This window comes from Leptonychotes weddellii, chromosome 6 (genome assembly GCF_054177405.1).
Source record: "Leptonychotes weddellii isolate Sample4059 chromosome 6, ASM5417740v2, whole genome shotgun sequence".
Lineage (NCBI taxonomy): Eukaryota > Metazoa > Chordata > Mammalia > Carnivora > Phocidae > Leptonychotes > Leptonychotes weddellii.
This window is the reverse complement of record NC_138374.1, coordinates 5678683-5705892: the sequence shown is the minus strand read 5'-3', so window position 1 is coordinate 5705892 and position 27210 is coordinate 5678683. Positions and strand designations below refer to the sequence as shown.

The 27210-nt window shown below is 46.1% G+C and overlaps 1 protein-coding gene across 1 annotated transcript in view; it reads right to left on the bottom strand.

Annotated features, from left to right (window-relative positions):
• ADAM12 (ADAM metallopeptidase domain 12) overlaps positions 1 to 27210 on the bottom strand; it is a 314942-nt gene that overhangs the window by 11501 nt on the left and 276231 nt on the right. The window contains exons 12-18 of the mRNA XM_081823035.1: positions 25003 to 25137; positions 24697 to 24895; positions 22523 to 22600; positions 19704 to 19812; positions 16246 to 16381; positions 15503 to 15611; positions 13511 to 13690 (exon numbers count right to left, since the gene is read on the bottom strand). Of these exons, the coding sequence (XP_081679161.1) occupies positions 13511 to 13690; positions 15503 to 15611; positions 16246 to 16381; positions 19704 to 19812; positions 22523 to 22600; positions 24697 to 24895; positions 25003 to 25137 (946 nt within the window). The remainder of the gene's footprint in view (positions 1 to 13510; positions 13691 to 15502; positions 15612 to 16245; positions 16382 to 19703; positions 19813 to 22522; positions 22601 to 24696; positions 24896 to 25002; positions 25138 to 27210) is intronic.

Here is a 27210-nt window from a genome sequence, read left to right as displayed (position 1 = left end):
TCAAGCCATTTAGAGGAGTCTCAAACTAGTACTGCTTCCGGGCGCCAGGCAGAGACAAAATATATCCTCTTTGGAGGGTCACACCTTCATCCTAGATCTTAGAGAACTCCCAGATGGTTTTCTAGATAATTTTCCAGAAAAACGAGCAGCTCATAGTTCAGAATTACCAAGCACACAAAGAAGCAAGGAATTGTGAAAGAAACCTCAGGAGTAAATACCCAAGGACTTCAGATTATGGAATTACTTGAACACATTTTCTGTGTTTAAGGAAACAGAAGACAGGTCAGCATATTTGAATAATAAGGAAAATTTCTAGAAAGAAAAAGTAAATAAAACATAACTGCACCAAAAAGAATAAAATACCTAAGAATACACTTAACCAAGGAGGTGAAAGACCTGTACTCTGAAAACTATAAAACACTGATGAAAGAAATTGAAGAAGACACAAACAAATGGAAAGATAGTCCATGTTCGTGGATTGGAAGAATTAATATTATTAAAATGTCCCTAATGCCCAAAGCAATCTACAGATTCAATGCAATTCCTAGCACAATACCAACAACACTTTTCACAAACTAAAACAGATAATAGTAACATTTGTATGGAACCACAGAAGGCCCCATTAGCCAAAGCAACCTTCAGAAAGAAGAACGACGCTGGAGGTATCACAAGCCCAGATCTTAAAATATACGACCAAGCTATAATGACCAAAACAGTATGGTACTGGAGCAAAACGGACACACTGAACAATAGAACAGAACAGAATGCTGAGAAATAAACTCATGCTTATCTGGTCAATCTATGACAAAGGAGGCAAGAATATACAATGGGGAAACAAGTGTCTTTAGTAAATGGTGCTGGGAAAACTGGACCACTTTCTTACACTACACACAAAAATAAACTCAAAATAGATTACAGACCTAAATGTGAGACCTGAGATCATAAAACTCCCAGAAGAGACCATAGGCAGTAATCTTTTTGACATCAGCTTTAGCAACATTTTTCTAGATATGTCTTCTTAGGCAAGGGAAACAAGAGTCAACTATTGGGACTACACCCAGATGAAAAATCTTTGTACAGCAAAGGAATGAACAAAACGAAAAGGCAACCTACTGAATGGGAGAAGATATTTGCAAATGACAGATCCAATGAGGAGCTAATATCCAAAATATATACAGAATTTGCACAACTCAAGACAAAAAAAAAAAATCCAATTAAAACATGGGCAGTGTGGGGCGCCTGGGTGGCTCAGTCGTTAAGCGTCTGCCTTCGGCTCAGGTCATGGTCCCAGGGTCCTGGGATCGAGCCCCACATTGGGCTCCCTGCTCTGTGGGGAGCCTGCTCCTCCCTCTCCCACTCCCCCTGCTTGTGTTCCCTCTCTCTCTGTGTCTCTCTCTGTCAAATAAATAAATAAAATATTTTTAAAAAACATGGGCAGAGGACCTGAATAGACATTTTTCCAAAGAAGACCTATAGATGACCAATAGACACATGAAAAGATGCTCCACATCACTGATCATCAGGGAAATGCAAATCAAAACCACAATGAGATACCACCTCACACATCAGAATGGCTAGTATCTGAAAGATAAGCAATAACAAGTGTTGGTGAGGATGTGGAGAAAAAGGAACCCTCATGTACTGTTGGTGAGAATGTAAGTTGGTGCAGTCACTGTGGAAAACAGTATGGAAGTTCCTTGAAACATTAAAATAGATATATGATTCAGTAATTCTCCTACTGGGTATTTACCCAAAGAAAATGAAAACACTAATTTGCAAAGATCTATGCACCCCTATGTTTATTGCAGCGGTATTTACAGTAGCCAAGACATGGAAGCAGCCCAGTGTCCATCGACCGATGGATGGATAAAGAAGGTGCGGTACAGATGTACAATGGAATATTAGTCAGCCATAAAAAAGAATGAGATCCTAGAGGGTATTCTACGAAGTGAAATAAGACAGAGAAGACAAATACCCTATGATTTCACCTGTGGAATCTAAACGTGTAATAAAAAAAACCAAACAAATGAACAAATAAAGCAGAAACCAATCCATAAATACAGAGAACAAAACTGGTGGCTGCCAGTGGGGGGAGAGGGAGGAGAATGGGCAAAAAGGGGTGAAGGAGTGGCGGGTACAGGCTTCCAGTAATGGAGTGAATAAAGCACGGGGATGAAAGGCACAGCACACAGAATACAGTCAATGCTCTTGTAACGGCGGCGTATGGTACCAGCTGGGAGTGACGCTTGTGAGCCCAGCCTCACGTACGGAGCAGTCGGAGCCCTGGGTTGTGCACCCGAGACTAATGTCGCATTCTGTGTCAGCTGTCCTTTAATAAAAAAAAAAAGTAAAACACAGGTGAATGTAAGTGCAAACTGTGTGAAGCCAATTGTAATTTGATACCATTTATGTAAATTGAAAAACCACGGCATATTATATACTCATCGGATATATATCTATGTGAAGATATTGAAAAGGTTCTACAGAAAAATTAATACCAACCGTTAAAAGTGATTGTATCTGAGGTAGTCACAGTGACTTTGTCTGGACTGCTTTGTTTTTCCTTTTTTTTTTTTTCCCAAAAGGAAACTGTGCATGTCACGTATCTGAGATTTAAATAGGCACATAGAAGAACATGGAGATAACAATGGGTTGTTTCTGTGTAGTGTAGTGTAAATGTGGTGAGTTCTAGATTATTTTCACTCCTGTGTGTTTTAAACATCTTAAGAACTCATGACAACAAAAAGGAAAATAATTTCAACCTTTGGGCCAAAGAAAAAAAACACAAGGGGAAGTGTAGGTGATTTTAAAAATGTAAATATTGAGAACAGTACAAATCAGAACCAGTGAGCATAGATAATGCAGTGTTTGGAGGGAAATTCCTAGACTCCTGTGCTTATTTGATAATGTGTGCATAAAATAGTGAAGTATGAACAGAAATGAAGTAAGGGTCTAAGAAGTTAGAGAAATAAACCTAAGGATGAAGTGAAATGATAAAGGAGAAAAGAATACATTAGAAAAATGAATAGCTATCACTTAGCAGAGACTCATTACACAGCAGGCTAATGATATTAGATATTTTCATGTAATGACCACGAAGCCCAGTGAGGCAGGTGCGCTGTCTGGCATGTGCTGGGGGGACTAAGGTAGCGCTTCTGTGGCCGAAGGGCGGGGACCAGGAGGCCGCATCACATATAAGGCCCCCAGCCAGCTCCTGTGGGTGGGCTGGGGCTGCCGAGCAGCCAGAGAACGCTAAAAAAACACAGGCCAGGAAGGGACAAACCAGCATACAGACTCAAGAAACGGGGTTGCGGATTACTCAGGTGGCCTTCTAGAAAAAGGGAGTTGGATTCCTACTTCATTTTATACACCAACATCAATGGCAGATGGATCAAATATTTCAGTGTAAAAAAAATCATGAAAGAATGAGACAAAAACTTTTGTATTCTTTGTGCAGGCAGGCCTTTCTAAAAGGACAATGAGATGGCAGAGGAGACAAAAAGACAGTTTATGAAAAAGGAAAAAAAAGCCCACAAACGGATCTTAAACCTTTGAAAAGATGTTCTGCATCATTTATGGGAAGAGAAATATAGATACCATTTATTTTTTTTTTACCTATCATATGAACAAAGACAAGCAAACTCTGAACACCGTGTCGGTGGGAGAGTTGGGGAGTAGAAGTCAGCAGGACTCCTTTCCAGGCTGTTCCACCTAATCAGATCAGCTTTTGGACAGCCATCGTGGTCCCGGGACGTTACCCCACAGACATCCTCTGCACGGCCCGAGGTCCCCGGGCAAGGACATACCTGTTTGATGCAGCAAATGACTGGAAACAACCCACGTGGCCCTCAGTAAGGGACAGGTTAAATAATTTATGGGATGGCTCCACAACGAAACACGAAGTAGCCAAAAGAACGAGGTGGACCCCCCGTATCACCGATTGGGCATAACCAGAGTGCCAGAGACTCCAGGGTGGGCTGCATTTGAGTTCCGAACAAGAATCCAAGAGGAAACAAGATTGCCAGCAAGCCGACAGGTGCTTAAGGCGGGTGTTGGGCAGACAGTGTTTCATTGTGCTCTTTTCTCCGATTTTGCATGTTCAAAAATTTCCAAATTTTCGATAATCTCTCTCTCCAGAGAGAGACAAAGTGGAAATGAGGCTTTAGCCTGTATTCCAAGTTGTAGTTTACAAAAGCCTAGGAACCATGCTTGCTTCTGGCAAAAGAGGCCTGGTGGCAGAGGTGGGAGGGAGACCAATTGTTTTCTAAGTAACCGTCTGTTCTGTTGGAATGTGTAATTATGGGCACACATGACCTATTACAAAACATAAAGGGTAAAATAGGCACCATTTTTTCATGTACAGCTTACGTGCGTCTCGTAACTTTCTAAACGAGTGGAAAACAAACACCCCTTAGAATACTGTTATCATTTGAATGACTTCCCTCTGTAGTTACTTCTCTCCAGAGAGATACAGGTGCTTCCACAGGTAATAAGTGTTTTTAGAGACATCACACGGGTTTGTCACGTGAATAACTGGTATAGGATATAGAAACCAAAGAAATTTCAGTTAAGATTCCTGGAAGTCCTGGGCAGGTGGCAGGGAGAGGTCAGCAGGAGTCCAAGACCTTGGTAGCTACATTTCAGATTTACAGGAGGAAGGGACTCAAAGTTTTATGAACTCATGACTCATGGAGCGTGGTGGCCCCAGGGGAATAATCGATACTGTGACAAGGCTTCTTTTTTACTACTTAAAATTCACATCCATTCAGCATATTCCCCTCACATCTATGTTCAAGGTACGACTGGACGTGGTTGTGCCTGGAGATGCGTCACCCGGTCTCTGCCTCCGGACATGGGGCAGAACATGCATCAGGGTAACCCTGGGCCGAGGCAGCAGGTGAGCGTGGAGGCTCGTGGGAGGACTGCGGGAAAGGTCAGACAGGAGGCAGTCTTGGACAGCATCTGGGCAAAAGGAGAAAATTTGGAAGCAGTGAGCAGGCACGGGCGGGGGGCTGGCGGGTGGTGTTGGGTGGGGGACATTTTCCAGCACTTGTGCTCAACTATTAGCTTTTGGGTTGCCTGCCATAATGAAGGCTTTTAGAAAGATCAGTTTTGTCGTATTTCATCTCACTTCCTTGGGAGAACATCTTGACAAATGGATTTCCTTTTCTCATTACTCATTGGCATTTCTGATGAGAAAGGACCTAAATCATCAGATTTCCAGGCCCTGTGAGCACTGGTTTAAATACCGGACACCCACACAGGCCAGAAGGGTACAAGTCCTTATTCATTCGAGTGCTGAGTTCATTCTGTTGAAGAGGACTTGGAGAGTCAGGGCTCAGCCTCCGAGTCCAAATTAATTTGTTTGGCTCACATCTATATCCTAAAGCATTTGGGAACGAGTAGCTATTGTTTTCCAATCACAGCCGGGGAGGTGGGGGGGTGGAATTGTTCAGCACCCCCTCTGTGGGGCTGGGGAGGGAGGGGAGTTTGGGGCTCCTTGAAACAGACCTTCCTCCCCCCCGCCTCCCCAGGCCACTGAAGCAAAGTTGGGCCGCTCTGGAACCTTCTCTGTCAGCAGAGACTGTACAAGATGAGCTGGTCTCGTTTTACAAAACATGGTTTGTAGTATGTTCCGCAGACACAGACAAGGTGTTGATGGGGAGAAATGTCCTGTCAGAAACACGGAACCAAACCTCTCCACCTCTGCAGAAAATGCACGCAGCCTTCTTCGTATTCAAAATGCAGCTCCAGGACCGCTCTGGTTCCGAACAAGGCCTGGCTCCAGGAGAGATCAGTTAGGACAAGAAGAACCGGAGCAGGCTTGCACACGTTGCAAGCAAAAGAAAAGAGAAATGTAGGATTCTCTTGTTACAGACGGAAGCCTCTACAGGATGCCAGAAGGTCCTGGTAGGTCTGTAGCAAAATGGGGGCAAAAATGAATTCAACATGGCTGAGGTGGTCAGTGGTCTGAACTATGCTAACCATAACCGTCTTCAACCCGAACAGCCTCTGCCTCCCTCCTCTCTAGCCACCCATCTGTCGCAGGCTGCAGGCAGCAAACGTGGCTTTCCCACCTCTGGGAGCCTTCCTACACAAGCTGTTTGGCCTCACTGTGCCTTGTTTCATCCTCTGTAAAATGGGGCCAAACGGGAACCATCAGCTCCCAGGCTCCGGGAGATGGTCAGAAATGCTTGACTCAGGAATATCAGCCATGTAATTGGTGTTCAATAAATGTTTGCTACATTACAGCAATTTAAAATAGAAACAGAAAGCTCCTTATACCAGAACAATGAGTAAAATAACACATTCAGACACATACATGCACACAGAAATACACTTCTACACTATTTGGTTATAAGAATAAAAATAGAAATGAATCCTGTCATTGCCGTTTGGATGACATTTCTGCCGTGCGGACAAGCAGTGCCAGAAATAGGGCTGGCAAATATTCTCATGGGCCTACCAGCTCTTTTAGGAAAAGACTTTGATTCAGCAAAAATCAATCTTAAGAGGTGGATCCAATTGTCCTTTTTTTGGTTCTTACTTTCCTAAAAAAGCTAATCTGACTGGAAAAACAATCTCAGCCAGTGAGTTCAGTATTATAATTCACTGATAAGAGTACATGGAGGAAAAGACTTCCTAGCATTTTCCAGGAAACTAAGGGCTTAAAAAAATAAACAAAGACGGCTCTAAGCCAAATATGCCCACACATCAGCATGTATCGTTCAAATGGCATTTTATGGAGCAGACCTCAAAATAAAATACAGATAAATGCTAAGAGAGTGACACTTGCATGAAGTTTTCACTCTCTAGAAGAATGGCCCGGCTACGAATTGAAGGTGCCTCTTAGGCTCCCTTTAGAATCCTGGCACATTTCAGTTTGACAGCAGAAAATTGCATTTCAATCTGCTGCTACTTAACACAGCCCTCTCTAGACATAATTTTCTGTGAGCAGAAATCTCTTTTCTTTTTGGGCAGAATTATCTATTTCTTAGATGTGACATTGAACACATTTTTACTTAAACTTTAAGTGAATTCATTAAGCCAATTAATCAGAATAAACTACATAAAGGAATTCAGGTGGATATGTCCTAGCAATCTAATGAAAAGTCCCAAGAGTCTGTCCCTATCTGGCCCTCTTCTCTTCTAGGCGCAAAAATATACACACTGATGTTTAGCAGTTGAGAATATGAGTGGTCCTCATATCTTCCAGGGTCACACCTCATTGTTCAATTCAGGCTTAGTGGCTTGAGGCCCTCTCTTATGTGACAGGAAGATGCTCTGTCTGTGTCCAAACTCTTGTCAGTTTCCCCGAGTGGCGTCTGCGTACTGGGCTGCTGCCGGCTCCTTCCCCAGACTCCTCCTCCCGACTACAGTTCGGATCCTCTCCTGGCATCTCAGACCTGACTCTGCAGGGTGCTGTCCTCTTCCTGGGTATCAGCTTCTCTTTCCTTCTCCAGCCTACCTGGGACTGGCTCGAGGCCACTGTGGTGATGGTCTGCATGCTTCCCTTAAAGTTTGAGCATGTCATAGGGGACCAGCACACAGATGTTTCCCCTCCAGGGGTCCCTAGCTCACCCAGTGTTTCTAGGGCCTCCCTCCCTCCTGGAAGTCAGGTCAGTTGACTTCACAAACAAAGTCTGTGGTCAAGAAAGTGATCTTCTTGGATCAGTTCAAGATGGGTGAGATTATAGAGAGATGGTAGAAAGTTCATCGATGATGATGGAACAGTTCTCTGTCCTGAACATGGTGTTACATGAATCTGTACACAGAGGAAAACTGCAAAAAACCACACACACACGCACGCACGCACACACACACAAATGCAGTTTAGAAAAAGGTAAAACTGAGTAAGGTCTGTAGTCTAGTTAATAGTGTGTGCCAAATGTTAATTTCTTGGTTTTGGGATCATACTATGTCACCATTGGAGAGCTCAAGAAACTATGTACTATTTTTACAACTTCTTGTGAGTCTACAATCATTTCCAAATAAACGTTAAAAAAGCAAAAAAAAAAAAAAAGTGATCTTCTTGCTGGATTCTGTGTAGCTCTTCAACTGCCAGGTGCCCATCCCTCCTCTCCTGGGCTCTGGTGTCAGGCTGGAGCCTGCTGCCTCAAGTGGCTTCTTCCCAAGAAGATCCTTTCAGACTTCTGCTCAAGACCCACACTTGCTAGGTGCTGCATCTTCTCCCCTTAGTACACATTATTCTATTTTTAAAAAATGACCATAATGGTAGAAATGACCCTTTTTGGGGGGTGGGTACAAAGTTGAATGATTTTTAATACTCTTGTAGTCAGAGAAAAACAACATAGAATATCTTAAGAACAACCACCTCCAGAAGGGCTCTCAAAGCCTTCTGGGATCCATGCACAGATTTCCTTTCTTTCCTCTTCACTTCCTGCCAGATCCTGAGATGAACTACCCGGCAGCAGGACGCACAGAAAGAGGCACCTGGTGCTTCCAAAGTGTCCAAAGTGGCCTGAAAGAGGCAAACATCTGCTGATTGGTCTGAACCTTGCCCCCCACGCCCCCAAGTGCATGTTCCCTCAGACACAGTCGATGCCACACAGAGTGTGGCATTCTGTGATGCTCCCTGTTGACACAAGCACACAATTGTAGGTGGTCACACGCCTCTGTGACCCCCGTCCTCCTTCCACTATCCTGTTCCTAAGCCCGCCTTCTGCCTCTCATGCTCTGGGGGAACTTGGGAGGAGTCAACTAACAGCCAGATGAACACACTGCATTAAGTTTCCTCTAAGGTAGTTGGCAGGATGAAAAGGAAACGAAAGTTTGTTTCCTTGATTGAGGCTGAAGAGTTAGGTTGAGAAGCTTGCGTTCCAAGGGTCATTTCATCGCGAAGGAAATGGCACCCAGGAAGGGGACATCTGTGGACAAGAGAGGGACCGGATTCAAGCGTCCTCGATTTGTATAAATCAAATAGAACACTTGATGGAAAGATCAAATGTTTTCTATAAAGAACTAACTTTTAACCTTTCGATGTGAGGTATGTATCATGTCTACGATAACGTTTCCTTCTGGAAGGTTTGGATGGTAAGTCTGGACGAATGAAGCACGGCTAGCCATGTAGCTGTGTGCTTGTCAGGTTGTGGGGGGCAGGGCATGGGGACTCGAAAGTGCACGATGTCCGTGGATTCAATCTATGCTGCCAAGTAAGAGCCACCTCCACATATTCACCATACCTGCATGGAATTAATTTCAGTCCTCTATGTGCGATGGGAGAGAAAGCACAAGCCTAATCTGCATCATATGTCTCGGAAAAGCTCCAGACAGACACCAGCCTGGAGTGAGAAATGTGGATTTTTCAGTTCCTAATGTTTAAAGGGTAACATTTCCTTCGTTTCATAAAACAGAATGAAGGCCTTTTTTGGGGGCTGTTTTTGAAGGAAATCTTGAGGGAGTGACTTCTGTAGGCATTTGCTGTTGTCAGGAAAAAAAGATACTAGCAAGTGAAAATATTTTGCCTCAGATCCCATAGTCTGTTAAAGACAGTCCCAATTTGACATGGTGCATAGGCGAGTTGCTTAAAGAGAGACATCAGAAGCCCCAGCATGGGGGAATCCACGGGGAAGAGGATGGCAGGCTCTGCGGATATCTGAAATTTGCATGCAAAGTATTGAGTACTGGTGCATTTTCTGAGGTTCATAGCTTTCATCAGATTCTCGAGTAAGTCCATCACCCAGAAAAGTTTAGGACATGCCCACTGCCTTCCCCCATTGTAAATCCAAGACAGGTTAGAAAAACAATTGTAAAAGAACTCTCAACAGCCAGTAAAATAAACAGAAGAAACTAGAGGTAGATCTTGACTGATATTGAAATGGAAGGGGACTTTGCAAACACAAAGAAAATGGGAGAATTCACACAAAAGGTGAATAAATTTAATATGTAAAACTGGAATTCCTTTTATACCCCAAAATATCATAAATAAAATTAAAAGGTAAATTAGGGAAATGTTTACAATAAATTACTGGAAAAGGGTAAATGCTCTTAATAAGAAAATGAACTCTTACAAATTGGGAAGAACAACTCTCTCTCAAATAGAAAAACGTAGGCCAAAGGTAGGAACAATTCATAGAACAAATACAGTTAACAGCAGCTATATGCTGGAGCTGGCTGGTACTAGCTCATGTCGGCCAATTCTCTACTCCTTGTTTAGTGACATTACATTGATAGCCTGAAATTGGCCATGGTGGGAGTTTTTACAGCAGAGAAATCATTGATGAATCAAGGCTTTTTTTGTTTTGTTTTGTGTTTTTGATGGCCAATTTAATGTTACACCATTGGTTAGTAGATAATATAAAGAGCAGTTCAAGTGTACCATTAATCAGAGAAATAAAAAAAGAAATGAGCTCTGGACAAGATGGAATAAGCACTCTTCAACCTATACCTCCTGCAAATTACAACAAAAAAGTCTGGAGCAAATCCATGAAGCAACAGAGACTCTGAAAGTTGGAGAAAAATAAATGGACTGGCTGTGGACCTCAGAACTCAAGAGGCTTTCCAATAGTGAATTCTTATTTTTGTTTCTGCCATTTTTATATCTTGGCCTGTGCTCTGGAGAGGCTCCCAATCTGGAAATGCCAATGGCACCAGAGCCAAAGGAGGCCCAAGGAAAGCCTTCTGTCTGCAGCCAATAGATGGGGAACAGTGTGCCTCAATAAGGAGAAACATCTTGACCATACCCGACCTTACTCCAGTTCCAGGTGGGTACCAGAAAAAGCCATCCCCTCCACCCCCAACTGGTCACCACATCCTGGAGATGGCAGATCCCTGCTTCCCAATCCTGCTTACAGTAACAGGCCACATCTCTTCTCTGGAACAGAGACTGTGGGCTGAACTTTTTGGTGGATTCCTCATCACCACAGAGGCCAGAAGGAAACGGAACAACATTTTTTAAATGTTGAAAGAACAGTCAACCCAGAATTCTATATCCAGGGAAAATATCCTTCAGGAACAAAGGTGAAATAGACATCTTTGGATGAAGGAGAACCAAAAGAACTTGTCACCAGTGGACCTGCTTTAACAGAATAGCTAATGTTTCTCAGACAGAAAGGAAATGATAACAAAAAGAAACTCAGAATATCAGGAATGGAAGATGAGAAAGGGTGGATATGTGAGTAGATGTAGCAGACCACTCTTAAGTTTTAAGACTTGATTTTGAACACGTCTTGCTTCATGGTTGAAAGCAAAATTATAGCATCTAAAGTGGTTCTCAATGCACATAAAGGTATCACTTAAGACATCTATGTGATAAAGGGGGAAGAATAAAGAGATCTCAAAGGTGGTAATGTTTTTACATTCCACTTGAATTGATAACGTACTGATACTAGTAGACTGTAATAAATTACGCGCATACGGTGTAATCTTTAGAGCAGGAGTTTTTCAGTCACGTGATTTTGTCCACCTGGGGCATCTGGCAATGCTCGGAGACATGGTTCCATGTGCAACTGCCATCTAGTTGGTAGAAACCAAGATGCTGCTAAACATTCTACAATGCACAGGACAGTCCCATATAACAAGGCGTTATCCAGCCCCAAATGCTGACAATGCTGAGGTTGAGAAACCCTGCCCTATGGCAAACTATACAAAGACATATCTCAAAACCACCACAGATTAATCAACAGGGAATTCCAAAAAATGTTCAACTAACCTATAGGAATTCAGGAAAGGGGAGCACAATAAACAAAAATCAGAGGGAACAAACAATATTAAAATGGTAGACAAATTCTAACACACCATTTTAATTGCATTAAAAGTAAATGATCTAAACACACCTATTAAAAGACAGTGATTGGCAGAATGGATGACCCAGCTACAAGTGGTCTCCGAGAAACTCATTTTCAATATGACGACACAGGTAAGGTAAGAGTAGAAAGGTGGGAAAAGACACACCTTACAAACACGAATCAAAAGAAAACTGAAGTGGATATATGAGTACGAGATAAAGTATACTTCAGAACAAAGATAATTACCAGAACTAAAGAGGGCTAGGACATAATGATAAAACGGTCCATTCACCAAGAAAACACAACAATCTCAACTCTGTGTACCACAAACACCAGAGCTTCAAAATACATGAAGGAAAAACTGATGGACTGAAAAGAGACACATTCATTGTTGAAAACATCAACATCCCCTTTGAGTAAGTGATGGAACTGCTAGACAGAAAAAATGAGATTTTTTTAAATATCAAATTGGCAAAGCTTTGAAATGGTAATACTTAAAGCTAGCAAAGTCATGAAGAGACAGATGCTCTGTAATAATGTGGAAACATAAATATACATAGGAGTCCTGAAAAAATATTTAATTTATATATTAAGAGGCTTAAAAGGGTTACAGCACTTTTCAACCGAATACTTTCACTTTTAGGAGTATCTCCTAAGGGAATAATTAAAGTGTTCCAAAATTTATCTGTCTAGACCTTCACAACAGAGCTATTTATAATAGCAGAAATTAGAGACGTCCATACTTGCCCACTAATTGGCAAGTGCTTAAAAATGTATTCTACATAGATATATAGTGCTATTGTTAAAGTGACATGTTTAAGAGTTTTTAGTGCTGTGGTAAATAGGAATGATTTTAAGGCAAAAAAGTAGTATATAAAGTAATGTGCATACAGAATAATCTAAATTATGTTAAAAATACACATGCAATTCTTAAATACAAAAATTACTAGAAGTGTGACCATGATAGCAATGAAAAATTACCAGGGATTATTTCTCTGTGCTTTGCATGTGCTTATTTTTACTGCCTGCCCACCTTAAGTTTCTTATTGTGAAATGATGTCTTATTCATGGTCTAACAAATAGGAACTGTTAACTTCTGGAACAGCATAAAAATGAGATAGAGGATAGATACTGAGGATCCAATACTATGCTGCATCTGGTATGGAGACTCAATGGATGGTAAAATTCTTGTGAATAATTTTGAAAATGAAAAAAGGGTAAGAAAGTATGCCCACTAATATTCCTGAGGTGACCTTCCTTTTTTGTTTTTAAAGATTTTATTTATTTGAGAGAGAGAGAGAGAGCACACAAGTGGGGGGAGTGGGAGAGGGAGAAGCAGGCTTCCCGCGGAGCAGGGAGCCCGATGCGGGACTCGATCCCAGGACCCTGGGATCAGGACCTGAGCCGAAGGCAGACGCTTCACCGACTGAGCCACCCAGGTGCCCCCTGAGGTGACCATTTTTATTGTCTGGGCCTCACTCCTGGCTGTACCTGTCATTCTCAAGAGTATCATGGATTAGGTGGTAAGTTGGGCGGGTGCCCTGGCTATTCCGAATGCAAAAATATTCCCGATAAAACACACCTATCGTGACTATACATGGAGCACTGTACTAATGCTTTACTTGGCTTATCTCACTTAACCACCTGAAGAGCTGAATTATCTGCATTGTACGGAGGCCGCGGCAAGTGGACCAACTAGACGTCAGCAGGTGGCAGGGTCTGGACTTGAACGACATCCATCACATTAACTGCGGAGGGCATACCTGGGCCTGCCGGAGCGCAGGGTTGGCCGGCAGGGGTCTGGCGGGGACGAGGGGTGCGCGAGGAGCCTTCTGGAGGGGCGGGAGCACTCGCTGAGGTGAACCAGCCACAGGGGCATCATGGGCTTGGAGGGGCCCACTGATGTCAACGTTCTGACACGGGGACCACCTCCTGGTATTGTCCTGCAGGGACAGAGCAAAAACCAGTGTCGTGGGTCCTACCACTCCTCAAGGGGGTGGTGCTGACTCGTCGTGCATTTCCACGAGGGGGAGTCTATCCTTATTTGTTTAAACTTCACAGCTGGAGCAGGAACACCCTTCCAACCCAATCTGGAATAGCGGGATTGGTTTCTATGGGAATTTTAAAAACTGGTTTAATTCATCAACAAATAGGCACAGGGCACCTGGGCAAGTGCCAAAGAGTATGATGACACAGACGAGATCTTAAGGAAAGGATGGAGGAGTTGTGAACTGAGGCGGAGGGTGATGCCCTCCAGGCTCAGTGAGAACCAAGGAAACCCCTGGCAAGGAGGATGGAGACTTCTGGAAGCCAGCCGAGATGAGGGGCCTGAGCCTGGAGGGTCGCCTCCTACACGGTGCCCCTGCTTTTTGGGCAGGTCAGAACAGATGCCTCATGCCCCCGACCCTCCCTCTTTTCTTCCTTTCTCTCTTTCTAAAAACAGCTTTATTGAGGTTCCACGGACAGATGGCTAATTGCACATACTGAAACTGGATGGAGTGGAAAATTTTGACATGTGTCCACACCAATGAAACCATCACAATAAGTAAGATAATGAACACATATCCACCGTCACCCTTCCCTCCCATTCCACTCCTCCTTGCCTCCCCTTCCTTGCAACTACAGATCTGCTTTTTGTCACTATAGTTTGCATTTTCTAGAATTACATATAAATGGAATCATAGAGTATGGACTTTTTTTTTTTGGTCTGGCTTCTTTTACTTGGCATAATTATCTTGAGATTCATCCATGATGTTGTATATATTAATAGTTCATTCTCTCTTATTGCTGAATAGCATTCCATTGTGTAAATATACCAAAGTTTGTTTATCCTTTTACCTGTTGATGGAAATTTGGGTCATTTCCCATTTTTTGGCTCTTCAAAATAAAGCTGCATTTTTGGCTCTCATAAATAAATCTAGCTGTTCTTGTATATAGCCCCACGTTTGGGGCTGAGAGGTGGTAAAGCTTATTAGGAATCCAATCCTCTATACTTTTTATATCAAGGGAGATAAAATAGTTTATGGTTTAGTAAATATGTGAATAGTCATTTTTAAAATCATTTGTCACTTCTTGATCCCAATACTGTCACTGTTACAAGTTGGACCCTTGTTGAATGAGTCCAATATTCAAAAATTCTCACGCATATAGCAGAAACACTTGATGAGGAAGACTAAATATTGGAGTAGACTCTGGTGATAATTCACGAGGAAGCAGGAAAGTTTAGAGCCAGGAGGGAGCCAGCAGGTACTTTGGGTTAAGGATCTGGCTCTTTGAAACCATAGGGTAGGGTGGACAGACCTTCCGCAACCCAGAGCTGGAGCAAAAGGGGCCCATGCATGGGCTCAGTGTAACTCTGAGAAATGCACTGGGAGATACAGGGCCAAAGATGATGATCCAAAACTTGCTGGTGGCATCTGAAACCATAGGAGGGGCCCAGAGCCAGGAACCTGCTTGGGAGGCAGACCCAGTGGGCCTCCTGGGAATTTGGTCTGTCTGGGTACTTGGAGGGATCATGGCCCACCACGTACCACATGCCACATCACACAGGGGACACTGCCCCAACTAGATTTAGTAGAGCTTCCATGGGGCAGAGTGGGCCTCCTTCCAGCCCCCGACCATCCTTCACAAAGGGGGTGGACTCTGCATTTCAGGGATCTATTCCTACTATGAACAATCTATTCCTACTCGAGCTCTTGTTGAAAAACCTGTGTTGCAATGAGCACACGAACTTCTCACATTTGTCGACAACTTACCTTCGACATATTGGAATGTGACGGCTTCCTCATCAGGCCTTTGCTGAGGTGGCTGAGGTGAGCCTGACCAGGGTGGGAGCCGCGGGATGGCCTCGAAGGGCGCACACACCTGCAACACGATCCCGTCACACGTAAAAAAGCACATCGCCCCTCTGGCTGACTTCACTTTTTCTGTTTGGTTCACAATCACGCTCAAAAAATAATTGACTTATTTTAACTCAATATGGTAAACATGCAAAGGAAAAATTATCTAACATTCTTACGGGATTAAAAATAAAAATTGATTCTCACCCACCTCCCCCCCCTCCCCCGCCAGAGCCACTATTCTGTGAAATTAGTTCTTGCAATCCACAGACATGTGGGTCTGAGACACCTGGGAGACGTTTTGTAGAAAGCTGGTATTTCAGCAAGAACGTCTTTGAATCTATTTGGATCAAAAGCTAGCCCATCTGACGAAACTATTTTAACATCCCATGTCTTGTAAAAATTACTAATAGAAGGGTGGGAACAAATCCATCAGTGGGACCCATCAGCACCCTGCTTATTTATATAATAAGCAGCAAACAGTCTGAAGGGAAAGGAAGGAGGCAGCTGGTCTGGCAGAGATTTTAAAAAACCAGAACAACCGTTTTACTATCTAAAAAGCCGACCTCTTTCTTTGCTAAGGAAAATGAAGCGAGAAGCAGTTGGCTGTGCATTCTTTCAAATGCCACTTCTGCAGAAATGACCCAAACCCAGGGTACCTTAGCTTTTCAATGGTGGTTTTTTTATCTGTAAACAGCAGGTGTATTAATGTCTTCCTTTTGAGATAAACTGCAAATCCAGCAGCAAGAAGACACAGGATGGTCACCAGAATTCCTATGGTTAGACCTTGGTGATCTGAAACAGAAACGCATTTTGCTCAGGCAAAGAGGCAGTTATAATGAAATACGGACGTATCAGATCATGACATTTATGGCAACGCGAGCTTTGAAGGAAGGAACAGAGATGGAATGAGTAAATCCCCAAATGATGTACTGATTAATTAGTCGTACTTCAAAGGTCATGCCTGAGGTTCAGTCTGTGTCGCCGTCATGCACTTCTGACAACTCTTGATAAATAGGAACGTCGTCCATCAGGTGGGACCGTAGTCCTGACCACATGCGGCCCCCAGCCCCCCCGACCGCCCCACGGGGATGGTGGCCACAGAGGGTGACAGGAGGCTGGCACGTCCCCGGACTGTGACCTCTCTAGCCCCCATCACAAATATGCTCCTCCCTGCGTCCTCCTCCTCTCATTCTTGAGCGCTGCGATCTGTGTTTGTTTTGTTTTTTTGTATTTTTTTTAGCCCAAGAATTTACTTCTGGACATTGTCAAAATAGAAGGTGAGAAAAAGACCCAACAAAACTCATAGCTAAAAGGAAAGGCCCACAGGTTTGGTTTTGTTAGGTTTCGCTCTGTTTGTTAGGTTAGGGACTCAAAATATAAGCTTTGGGGGGCAAACCCCGTTCTCTGGGAGGGTGCTGTTTATTTTCTCCAGAGGAACATCCCCTTTTCTGTGATTTGCTCCCATTTTATTCAGTACAAGGACACTGAGACTCCCTCAAGGGTGTGGAAAAGAAGGGAAAATCAAAACTTCAGGCTGGTTTCTGACCACAGAAAGAGTCCCGGAGAGGATTCTGCCAGGCTAGAGAGGAGCTAGATAAGCAACCCCCACGGCTCTGCGGAGTCCTTGAGAGCACAGATGTGAGTTCGCGGGTCTCTGTTTCCCTGCCAGCAACAAGCAGGATGTGCCGCCCCTAGCAGGAGGGCCACGGTCCCCTCAGGCTGCTGGGAGTGGCTGTGCAGGTCCCGCCCCCCCCAGGCCTCCCCACCGCCATCGCTGGCCACGATGCTCAGCGGGCTGCCCGCCAGGCCAGGGCAGCAGCGCTCCTGCTCTGGGAAAGAACGCCTCACACCCTCTCTGTTTCTGGACTTCGTCCCCAACTGACAAGTCCTATCCGGGACGTGTCTCAGCCTAAGTAAGACAATCAACATATGACAGTCGTGATTCCCTTGTTAGTGTTACTGGAAAAGCCCCGCTTCTGGGTTCCCGGCCAAAACGTCATTCTTTTCAGCCGGGGTCTCTGGCTAGAGCTCTGTTGTGTCTTAACACAGCTAACGAAAAAAGTGAGCAGCACGCGGCCTGAACCACAATTTCTAGCTCCTCGCAATCAATCCGTAAGTCTTAAGCCGATCAATGTATCCAATCGGACATTACCTAGGCCTCCAGAATGAACTTGGCTGCACCTCCCGGGCCACTTGCCTTCATCCGTTGCAGGACATGCCATCAAGCTGCTCGAGCCAGCAAACAGGGGTCCCTTAGTCCCCTCATGCGGTGCGAACACCGTGTCCCGTGCAGCTCCCCACGTTGGCCCACCTCCCCGAGTCCCACTGTCACCCCTCCCCTGGCAGCGTTTTGCTGGGCCACACTAGGTCTGCTCCGTGTCTCTGGGGGCACAGTGGCCGGCACGTGGCAGGTGCTCGAGAAGTCATGGTCAGGCTGGCGAGCGGTGGGGGCAGGGAGGCCCGGCACCCGGCTCCCCACGCCTGCCACTTCGGCGTGCGTTTCAATGTCCTTTCATGCAGTAATGGCAGCTCGTTTTCATTGCTGTAATGATTCTTACCTGCTACAGTGAGGAACTGGCAACTGCGGATCCCCTGGCTTCTGTGAAGCCCCCACAGCTGAGGACCACGGTCAGTACCAGTGCGTACTGGCGAGTCCCCTCCAACCCCTCGGGCGCCATCCAGCCGACTCGATGCGGGGGGAATGGGTGGCGGTGCCCCTGCCCGAGCAGAAGCTAGAATCCTGCTAGTTGTGCCCGGCACACGCTTCACGCCGTCCCCAAGCATTAGTCACGGGGCAGCAGGGACGCCGTGCTCAGGGCGCAGACGCCGGCGAGGAAAGGGGATGCGGGGCCGGCCCTTGTCTTCCTACCCCCGGAAGGAACGCTCACTAGACAGCAAGACTTTCTGGTCCTTTTTGTACTTGCTGTGGGGCCTGGACCCGAGGGAGGGGTCGCCCCGAGTCTCTGAGAGCGACGCTGAGACCCGTCCCTATTTAAGTGGAGGGATGATCGGGCACTCATGACACTGTTTCTACAGATGTGCCCGCGGGGCAGGTCCCCCACCCCCAGCTCTGCCCTCACCGCCTGGCCCCGCAGAGCAGTGTTAGGTCTGTCGTCTTGGAGACGTGGTGACTCACTGCACGTCACAGCAGGACGTGAGACACGTGACGTCCTCCGTAGCAGCATGAGCCACCGTCTGGGCATCTGCGCGTCATGGGGCTCAGGTGAGCACCGAGGTGTCAGGACAAGTGGGCTCGGCGCTGGCCCCCTGCACCTTTTTGATGTGTTTCTTTCCCTTTACAAGGGACATCCTTCAGACTTGCCCCTTCACTGCCTGACAAGTGCTCAGATAAAACAGCAATGCACCAGGAGACCATTCCTCCAGGTCGTCCGGGGAGAAAAGAAAGGGGGTCAAGCACAGCTGCTATGAGGAGTCTTTTTAGGGGGAGATGGACTTGGTCTCAATCTTAGCTGTGTGACTTCGGGTAAGTTACTTACCTTCCCTGAGCCCCAGGTCCTTTATACGTAAAGAAGGAAGGGTAATAGTGACTTGGGAGTTAGGCAAGGATCTGATGAGATCATGCAGAAGGAACACCCAGCATGGTGACTGCACAGGACAACTGCTCAGTAAACAGAAGCGGTTGATTTTACCACTGCTGCTTCTGGGACCATTCACCTGGACTTGGAGGACGTGTCTCCCTAGTAAGGGTTTTAGGAGACATTCGGCATCACACCTCTTGGTCCCCAGGGCACCGAGGCTGGGCTTTACAAAGTCCTTTCACCCCTCACCGAAGTTCATACCCAATTGGCAGTCCGCTGTTGAAATGACCTTAGCTAAGCAAAGCGTCGCAGGTGAAGAAGGGACAGAGTCAGCCTCTCAGCCAGAGCAGAGCAAGGAGTCTCGGCAGAGGTCAGGACGGGACAGTGGCTGGAAACGGGCCTTGGATGGTGTCAGGCCCTCGTGGGGGTGCACTAGGGTTCCCACTGGGGGGGTACACCTGCATCCCCTTGGCAGCTGGTGAGCCCTCCGTCTTGCTTGGAAGGACCGTGCCTGACTACCCACGGCCCCCCAGTCGCTCAGCGCCCACTCCCGGGGATGCACTGTCCCCACGCACCTGCTCGCCGGACAGGGCCGCTGTCTGTGCTTCCCCCGAAGCCAAACTTGTCACAGAAGGGAGGCGCCCAGTGGGCCTCACAGTGGCAGTTCTTCCGGTTGTTACACACCTGTCCGGGCCACAGGGGAGGGGGACATCGAGAGAGAGACGCAGCATTAGAGCCCACCCTCCATGTGGGGCGGCAGTAAATCTTTGAGCTCTAATTGGCTGCCAGACCAAAGCAAAGGCCCTGTGGTCAGCGTCCCCGTCAGCGCTGACACCGCCAGATACAGACAGGCCACTGTGAGCGTAAACCCGAAACACAGCACCACACGGGTGGGACCAGAGCCTGAGGCTGCAAATGTAACATAATCTGCCTGTCAGCAGCTGTTAAGGGAGTGATGGAGATTTTGGGGGCTCTTCCACTGCCTCCCACCCCTTTCTTTCTCCGTCAATTACTGTGTCCTCTTTTTCAAGTCAGGATTCCTCCCCCGGCCCCCGCCCGCCATCTGACCACAATGAGAAGCCCTCTCGATGGTGAGGAGCGACCCGGCTTCAGGGCTGTGGAATCGGAGCCCTCGGCCATCACGGGCCTGACAACCTCTGGGCGCAGCCCTGCCTCCTGCAGACATGAAGCTCGGAGAGGCTGGCTGACCTGCTCCCGACATCACATGCCTGAGACGCCCGCCTCCCTCGGGCAGGCCCCAAGTGGCCCTTCCTTGGCTCCCGGCCCTGCACGCTGGCCATGGCCTACCAAACCCTGGTGTCCTGGTGACAGGAAAGGGTGCTGAGAAAGCAGGAGGATGGGCTTCGTTCTGGGGGGCCCTGAGCGAGTAGCCTAGCTTGGAGACGAGAGCCCTCCAGAGAGGGGCCAGCTCGGCTCACCTGGTTAGCAAGGGTGACCGAAGGAGGCTGCTCCCCAGCCTGAGTCGGCTGTTAGACTCGCTGTTACTATCTATGGAACTTACGGAGCTCCTGCATGAACCAGTGGAATATGAGCACGAAAACAAGAGGACATTATCTCTCTGAAAATTGCGGGGCGTGCTTTGGGAACACTGGATATGGGCAAGTCGCTAAAAAGAGCTTCTGACCCATCTGGAATGGGTGGGATGCCTGTGAATGACCAGGAAGAGCTGCACAAACCAGGAAGGATTCTGTACTCGGGTTGCTTCTGAGTGTCCGAGTTTCTCTTCCACTTAAAGAAGCAAACCATACATCGTAGATGATGCGCTTTGCGTGGTTTATATAAGGAAGTCAGAGCAGTGCTACGGTCAGGACACCCACCCCAAAGGCCTCAGCCCTGCATCTGAATATTGCCGGCTGGGGCCAAATACGTATTTTATATTTTAAAGCAAAAATAAAATGTTTAGAGTAGATGTCTCATTTGTGATGTTTTCCTGCTTTCACTGATTTTTTTTTTTTTTGATGACTCAGCCATCAAAAGCCCCAATTGCCTAAAATAAGACCGACAGTCCAGATAACCTGTGACAAGTTGGAAAGTATATTCCCATAAAGCTGAAGCCCACGCAGCATTGATTACCGAGTGGCACAAGCTGTGCCGAAGCTGAGCGTCTTGCCTGTTTCTCAGAGGCGTTGCGGCTGACATACCACCCGCCAGGCACCTGCCAGGGTTTAGCTCTGTGCGGCCCACACCGTTTGGCACGGTCTCCCAATGCAAACCGGAGTCATGCGCCCTTTTGGCCGCTGGCAGCAGAGAGACTGCAGCCCCGTCACCCCTTTTGGAGGCACTGCTGGTGAGCCTGGTCTGACTCGGGGAAGGCCTGTGGTCAAGTGACTCGTCACCAAGTCACAGCAGCTGTTCTGCCTACCCAGACAATGTGGGCCTTTCCTCTCCAACACGTGGATGGGAGCCCAGGGATGCTGCAAAGGGAGGCGTCCAGGGTCCCCACCCCAGCATTCCCACTAACTGGTCATGTAACCTCGGACAGGAACTACCACCTCTTGGTCCTGGGCTCCTTCATAATAAGGCTGCACCGGATCATCTCTTTGGGCCATTAAAAAGAAATCTATGATCTAACGAAGACATAAGAAGATTTCATTTTATACTGACAGTCAGCTATACAAACCTGTCGAGAGATGCCATTGCAATCCTTCATGGTTACGGCGTAATAGCCATTTTATTAAAACCCCCATAATTCTATGTTAGAATCATTGGCGAGTGTCTGTGAGTTTTAAAAATAGAATTCGGAGCATGATTACTGCAGAAAAGTTTCAGAAAAACAAATGAACCACCGGCATGGTTAATCAAGATTAATATGATTCCATTGGAAATAATTAAGTCCATCAGGAAAAATAAATTATGTTTTAAACAATTAGAGTCCTCTTCTCTCCTAAAAAAAATTCTCTGGACTAAAATAACAGCCTTCTTTAGTTGAAATGCATTGTATGTGATTTCAAGAACATGTGGTCAGTATGTTCTGTCTCCTTTGTTTTATATCCTTTTGGAAGGATTTCAGTTCAGACACATACTCTGAATCTTGGTTGAAAGAGGGACAGCTCTGTTTGAAACGTTAATGCAAAATCCTTTACGCAGGAAGGTTAGTTTTAAAATTACTTTGAAGATGACAAAGTCCCTTTGTAAAAATCACAGGATGTTAATCTGAAAGATAATTACTGCACAATCTGATTTTCTTTGTTAAATAAAAGTCACATTATTCATGCTATGTAAAGGTCAAAGAAAATTAGTGTCTTTAGAAGAAAACACTGAAGCAACTGCTAGATTTTTAAAAAGTTATGGATTGCAGAATCCTTTACAAATGAATGACTTAGCGCTTAGCTTGATAGGGACTGGCTATAAAAAGGCAGTTCAGCCGGCTCACCCCTCTCTGGTGGCACTGCATCACACATTCATGAACACCGAAGACGCTTATGTTTTGACACCGACGATTGAGGCAGATCTGCAGAAGGAGGAAAACAGTCAATTTCTCAGCCCCTTTCCAACCGCATGCACAGTCTCTATGATTTAAAAAGGGAAAGCAAAGAGAAGTTTGAAGAAGACGATCTTCTTTCAGCTCCTATGGATGCAGCACAATGATGGGCTTTCCATTTGACTCCGACCTGGATCCGGATGCCTGCCTCCAGATTTCAAGACTCAGGTCAATGTGACTCAAGTCACATGGCGCTTCATATGGTTTCAGTCAATTATGAGATCACGATAACTGATTTTTGTTTAGAGCTTGCAACGAAACCTGTGAATTGCAGCATCTCCCCCGTCTGCCCACTGGCCCCCACCTGCCCTTTCCATTAAAAGATACAGGAGAGGAGAAATGCACCAGCCCTTAGCCTGGGGCCTGTGCAGACTCAAAGACTCCAAGAATCCAAGGTCCAAGAACCTTTTAAAGGAGATACCGAAATATGGGAACTTTTCCAAATTACTGACGGACAAGTATTATCATCAATGACACACACCATCAACAGAAATGCTCAGCAGAGGAAAACACACAGTTCCCTTGTGTTTATCAGGTCTTTGAGGAGGAAGTAATTTGCTAAATGATACTGGGCTGGTTGTAAGAGTTTAGTCTCATTTTAAAGGTGCCTAATATACTCCCGACTCAAAGGATCAGGCCCTTTATCTCCCGTAAGATGTTACAAATGAGTGGAGTCAGAGGAAGAGAAGTCTAATTTTTAGATTGCAGAAGCATTTCTAATCGAGTGGAACCTTCCTATGGGAAGTTCACACTAGTGACACACTTTGAAAAAAGTGCCAGCTGCCCTTGCCCAGAACAACTCCCAGGGCTGCCGGGAATCTCGGCCAAGGGGACTGTCACATTCCAGCTGACAAAAGAAACGGAGGTTACAGAGAACACAGCAGGACCCCGGTCAGAATCCCAGCATATGGGTGCTGCTCTCCTCCCAAACCATGAGCAATGCCAAGGACGGCTTTCAAAGAACCCGTGGTCTGCAGGGATGGAGATCAAAGCACATTTAATCTTGCACACGGAGAAAAAAACTCATTGATAAATTGAGCCCTTGGAATTTCGGTGTTCAGATGCACCTGGTTCTGGCTTCTGGCTGTTCAGACTACAGCTTAAAAAATGAGTGTTATTCTAATGTCAAGGCCTGAAGAGAAGCTAACGTGTGCAGTTAAGGAGACCCCCGGAATGTATATCGTGTTTCACGTATCATCATCCCATTTTCTTTGGGATGAGGCACTTGCAGCTCAGAGTATACGGGGGGACAGGGGTGACGGTACAGAATTCTTGCCCTGGGGACTCTGCTCAAGGAGGTGAATCTATCTTTCTATTCTACTCTGTAACCTCCATGTACGTGAGTGATTTCATAATCATTTTGAAGGTGGGCGTCCTAAAAAAAAAGCATGTGGGGGTTGATTAATCCTCTTTCCTAAAATGTTTTATTAACTTGCTTTCATTCAGCCTGATGAGAAAGTTTGGTGAGAAAAATCAACGTGGCAGAATGTCAAAAAAAAAACAACTCAGTTTCTTGTTTTTTCATTTTTGACTTTCTTTCTAAACCCCCAAATATCTCCGTCTACCTTTCCCGCTGGTCTCCAAAAGACCTCCCTTTGGCTTCAAGCTGATCCTCTCTCTTCCCCTCTCCTATTCTCTCTATGGGGGTCTCTGAAAATACATCTGACTTCCCGCTCTGCCCAGGTGAGAACAAGCTGTCCCTGGGCCAAAAACCAAGGCCACATTTCCAAAAACAATATCATATGCTACTGTGTTTCCTTCCAAAGTAACTTCCTGGCTGGAAACACTCATGACACCCAGAGTGTAGAAATGACTTATTAACACTTAAAGGCTGAGAAACCAAGCTTGATTTCCCCAAATCTGCATCTCAATGGTCAGGCCAGGATCTAGGATTTATTAACTTTGCCTTCTAGGTGCAAAGAACTGGATTCCAGAGACAAAGTTCTAGGAAGGAGTGGATTTAGGAAAACAAACAAACCTCCTAAGTCAGTTCTTGGACAGGACGTTTCTCAGCAGGCCCCCTTCCAGACTTACATTTATGATGCGAATGAACTTTTGGGTCTTACTTTTCCATCTGCACACTTGGTGCCAGCAAGCACAAGCCCGGGGTCTGGCAGGTCATCGCCCAAGTACACGTGGGTCCCGCGGCACAGAATTCGACCTCCTTCCTGCAGTGGGATATTCGTTTCTATGGAAACGGCATTGGTACCAATGACGGGCCTGCTGGCCCCTCCTTGACACTGGATTTTTCCGCATTTAGCATCTCTGGAAGGGCGAGAACAAACAGTCCCAAAAGAGGGCAAATTTGGAACCGGCCCTGAGCCGTGTAGGAAGTTCAAAGTGATGGTGTGCTCAGGTTGTGGGTTCCATACCTCATCTCGCATTTGGCAAAGGAACTCTTAGAGTCTTTGCCACAGTTGCCATAAGGGTCACCTGCAGAGTTGACTCTCTCGAAGCAGATCCCGGGGGCAGGTTTAGCACCTGAAACAGAAGCAAAGCAGCACGTTTACCTCCTGCAAGTGTTTTTAGTATTTGCTGTTGAACAGCCCTGGGCTTGCAGGTTAAGGGGAGATGTGTTCGGTGTGCAGAGAAATCATGCCTGCATCTTGGCTGACTCCTGGTATGAGCTGACCAGTGGCAGCCTAGCAGCCTCTCCCGGCTTCGCTCACAGTAAAGCCTGCATTTCATAGCTCACTCTTCCCTAGGGCAGCTATCCAGGCCCAGGGTGCGTGCAGCCTCTCAGGAGATGTGGCCTGGCTGTGGGACCAGATCTGACCCAGCACAGAAAGGAGGTGGCTAGCTGGCCGCATGGACAGGGGAGCTTGCTTACTTTAAGAGCATCTCACACCATTCTGGTAAGAAAGTGCAAGCTAGAGCAGGCTCCAAGGAATAATGATGACTATGTGGGGATGCAGAGAGAGAGAGAGAGAGACAGAGAGAGAGAGACAGAGAGAGACAGAGAGAACAAACAAGCAACACAGAGATCTTACACAACATTTTCAGTCCTATAAAGCTCCCTGTAAGAGCAAACACTAGCTTCAGTTCGTGCCTATGTTGGCGAGGAGACCAGGGAGGCATAAACCCCAATATTCATTTTGCACAGAATGACAGTGCCCAGTAGAGAGGCACGTGGAAGCCAGAGAGCTCAGGACACGGCCATTCTTAGCACATCTTTCGGCCAGGGAAAGAGCGAACGTGTGCTTTGGGGTTTGCACTGCCAAAGCTTTGGAGGGTTCTTGGATCCTATGCATAGTGGCACGTGTCGAAGATATGGGAAATGCAGGAAAATGGTCCATACTCTTCGGAATGAGCTGTGCCTTGTGGTGTGATCTTGGCCTACCTTCTTCCCTACACTGGCGTCCAGGTGGGGTGCTCCTTCTGATATCACTTCCAGCTGCCAGGATGCCCACTCTCCAGAGCTCACTCTGTCCCTCGCCCTTCTCTGTACCCAACTCTGGGGAAGCTCCATTTGCTTTCCAAGGTGACAACTGACTTATCTAAGATACCAGTCTGACGATGGGCAAAGGAACAGAAGATGTTCTTATTTCTAAAAATGTCTCTCTTTCGTTAACCTGCACCTGATTCCTCTTTATCAGGCAGGAGCAGACATGAATAGCATCTCATTTAAAAAACAACAGACAAATCAAACCGAACAAAACCCTTGCAAGAATTGGGATGGGCAGTGGGTTCCGCCATTAACTTCTGCAGTGAGCTACCTGAGTCCTTAACCTCTCATTTTCCTATTCTAAGATTTTATTTATTTATTTGAGAGACAGAGAGAGAGAGAGCACAAGTGGGGGAGGAGCAAAGGGACAAGTAGACTCCCCGCTGAGCAGGGAGCCCGATGTGGGGCTCGATCCCAGGACCCTGAGATGATGACCTGAGTCGAAGGCAGACACTTAACCGACTGAGCCACCCAGGGACCCTGCCCCCTTCCCCCCCCACACCACCATTTGTTTGTTTAAAAGCTATATTGAGAGGCCTCTCCAAACTCATTTTTAAGGACATTACCACAACTGGACACAATTCTCTGTCATGGAAAAAGGTGAGGTGTCTGGCTCAGCAGCATCAGATTCCTTTCCTGGCACTCCAGATTCCCTTTTCTGTTTGCAGCATGATTACAGAACTGACATACGCAGCTTCTGACTACTACGGATCCATTTCTTCCATCTTATTCTTGTTCATCTACCCACTGGAGGCGGGAGGATGGCGAGGGTGAGTCTCAGTGTTGAGCCTGTACTTTGAACTTAAATCAGTCCTGTTTGATGGTACTTTGATCAAAATACCTGGATCTAATTGATCAGTTTTAGAAAAACTGGCATCTATGGAGAAAGGGGAACCCTCTTACACTGTTGGAGGGAATGCAAGCTGGTGCAGCCACTCTGGAAAACAGTATGGAGGTTCCTCAAAAAGTTGAAAATAGAGCTACCCCACGACCCAGCAGTTACAGTACTGGGTATTTACCCCAAAGATACAAATGTAGTGATCCGAAGCTGTTTATAGCAGCAACGCCCACAATAGCCAAACTATGGAAAGAACCAAGATGTCCATCGACAGATGAATGTATAAAGAAGATGTGA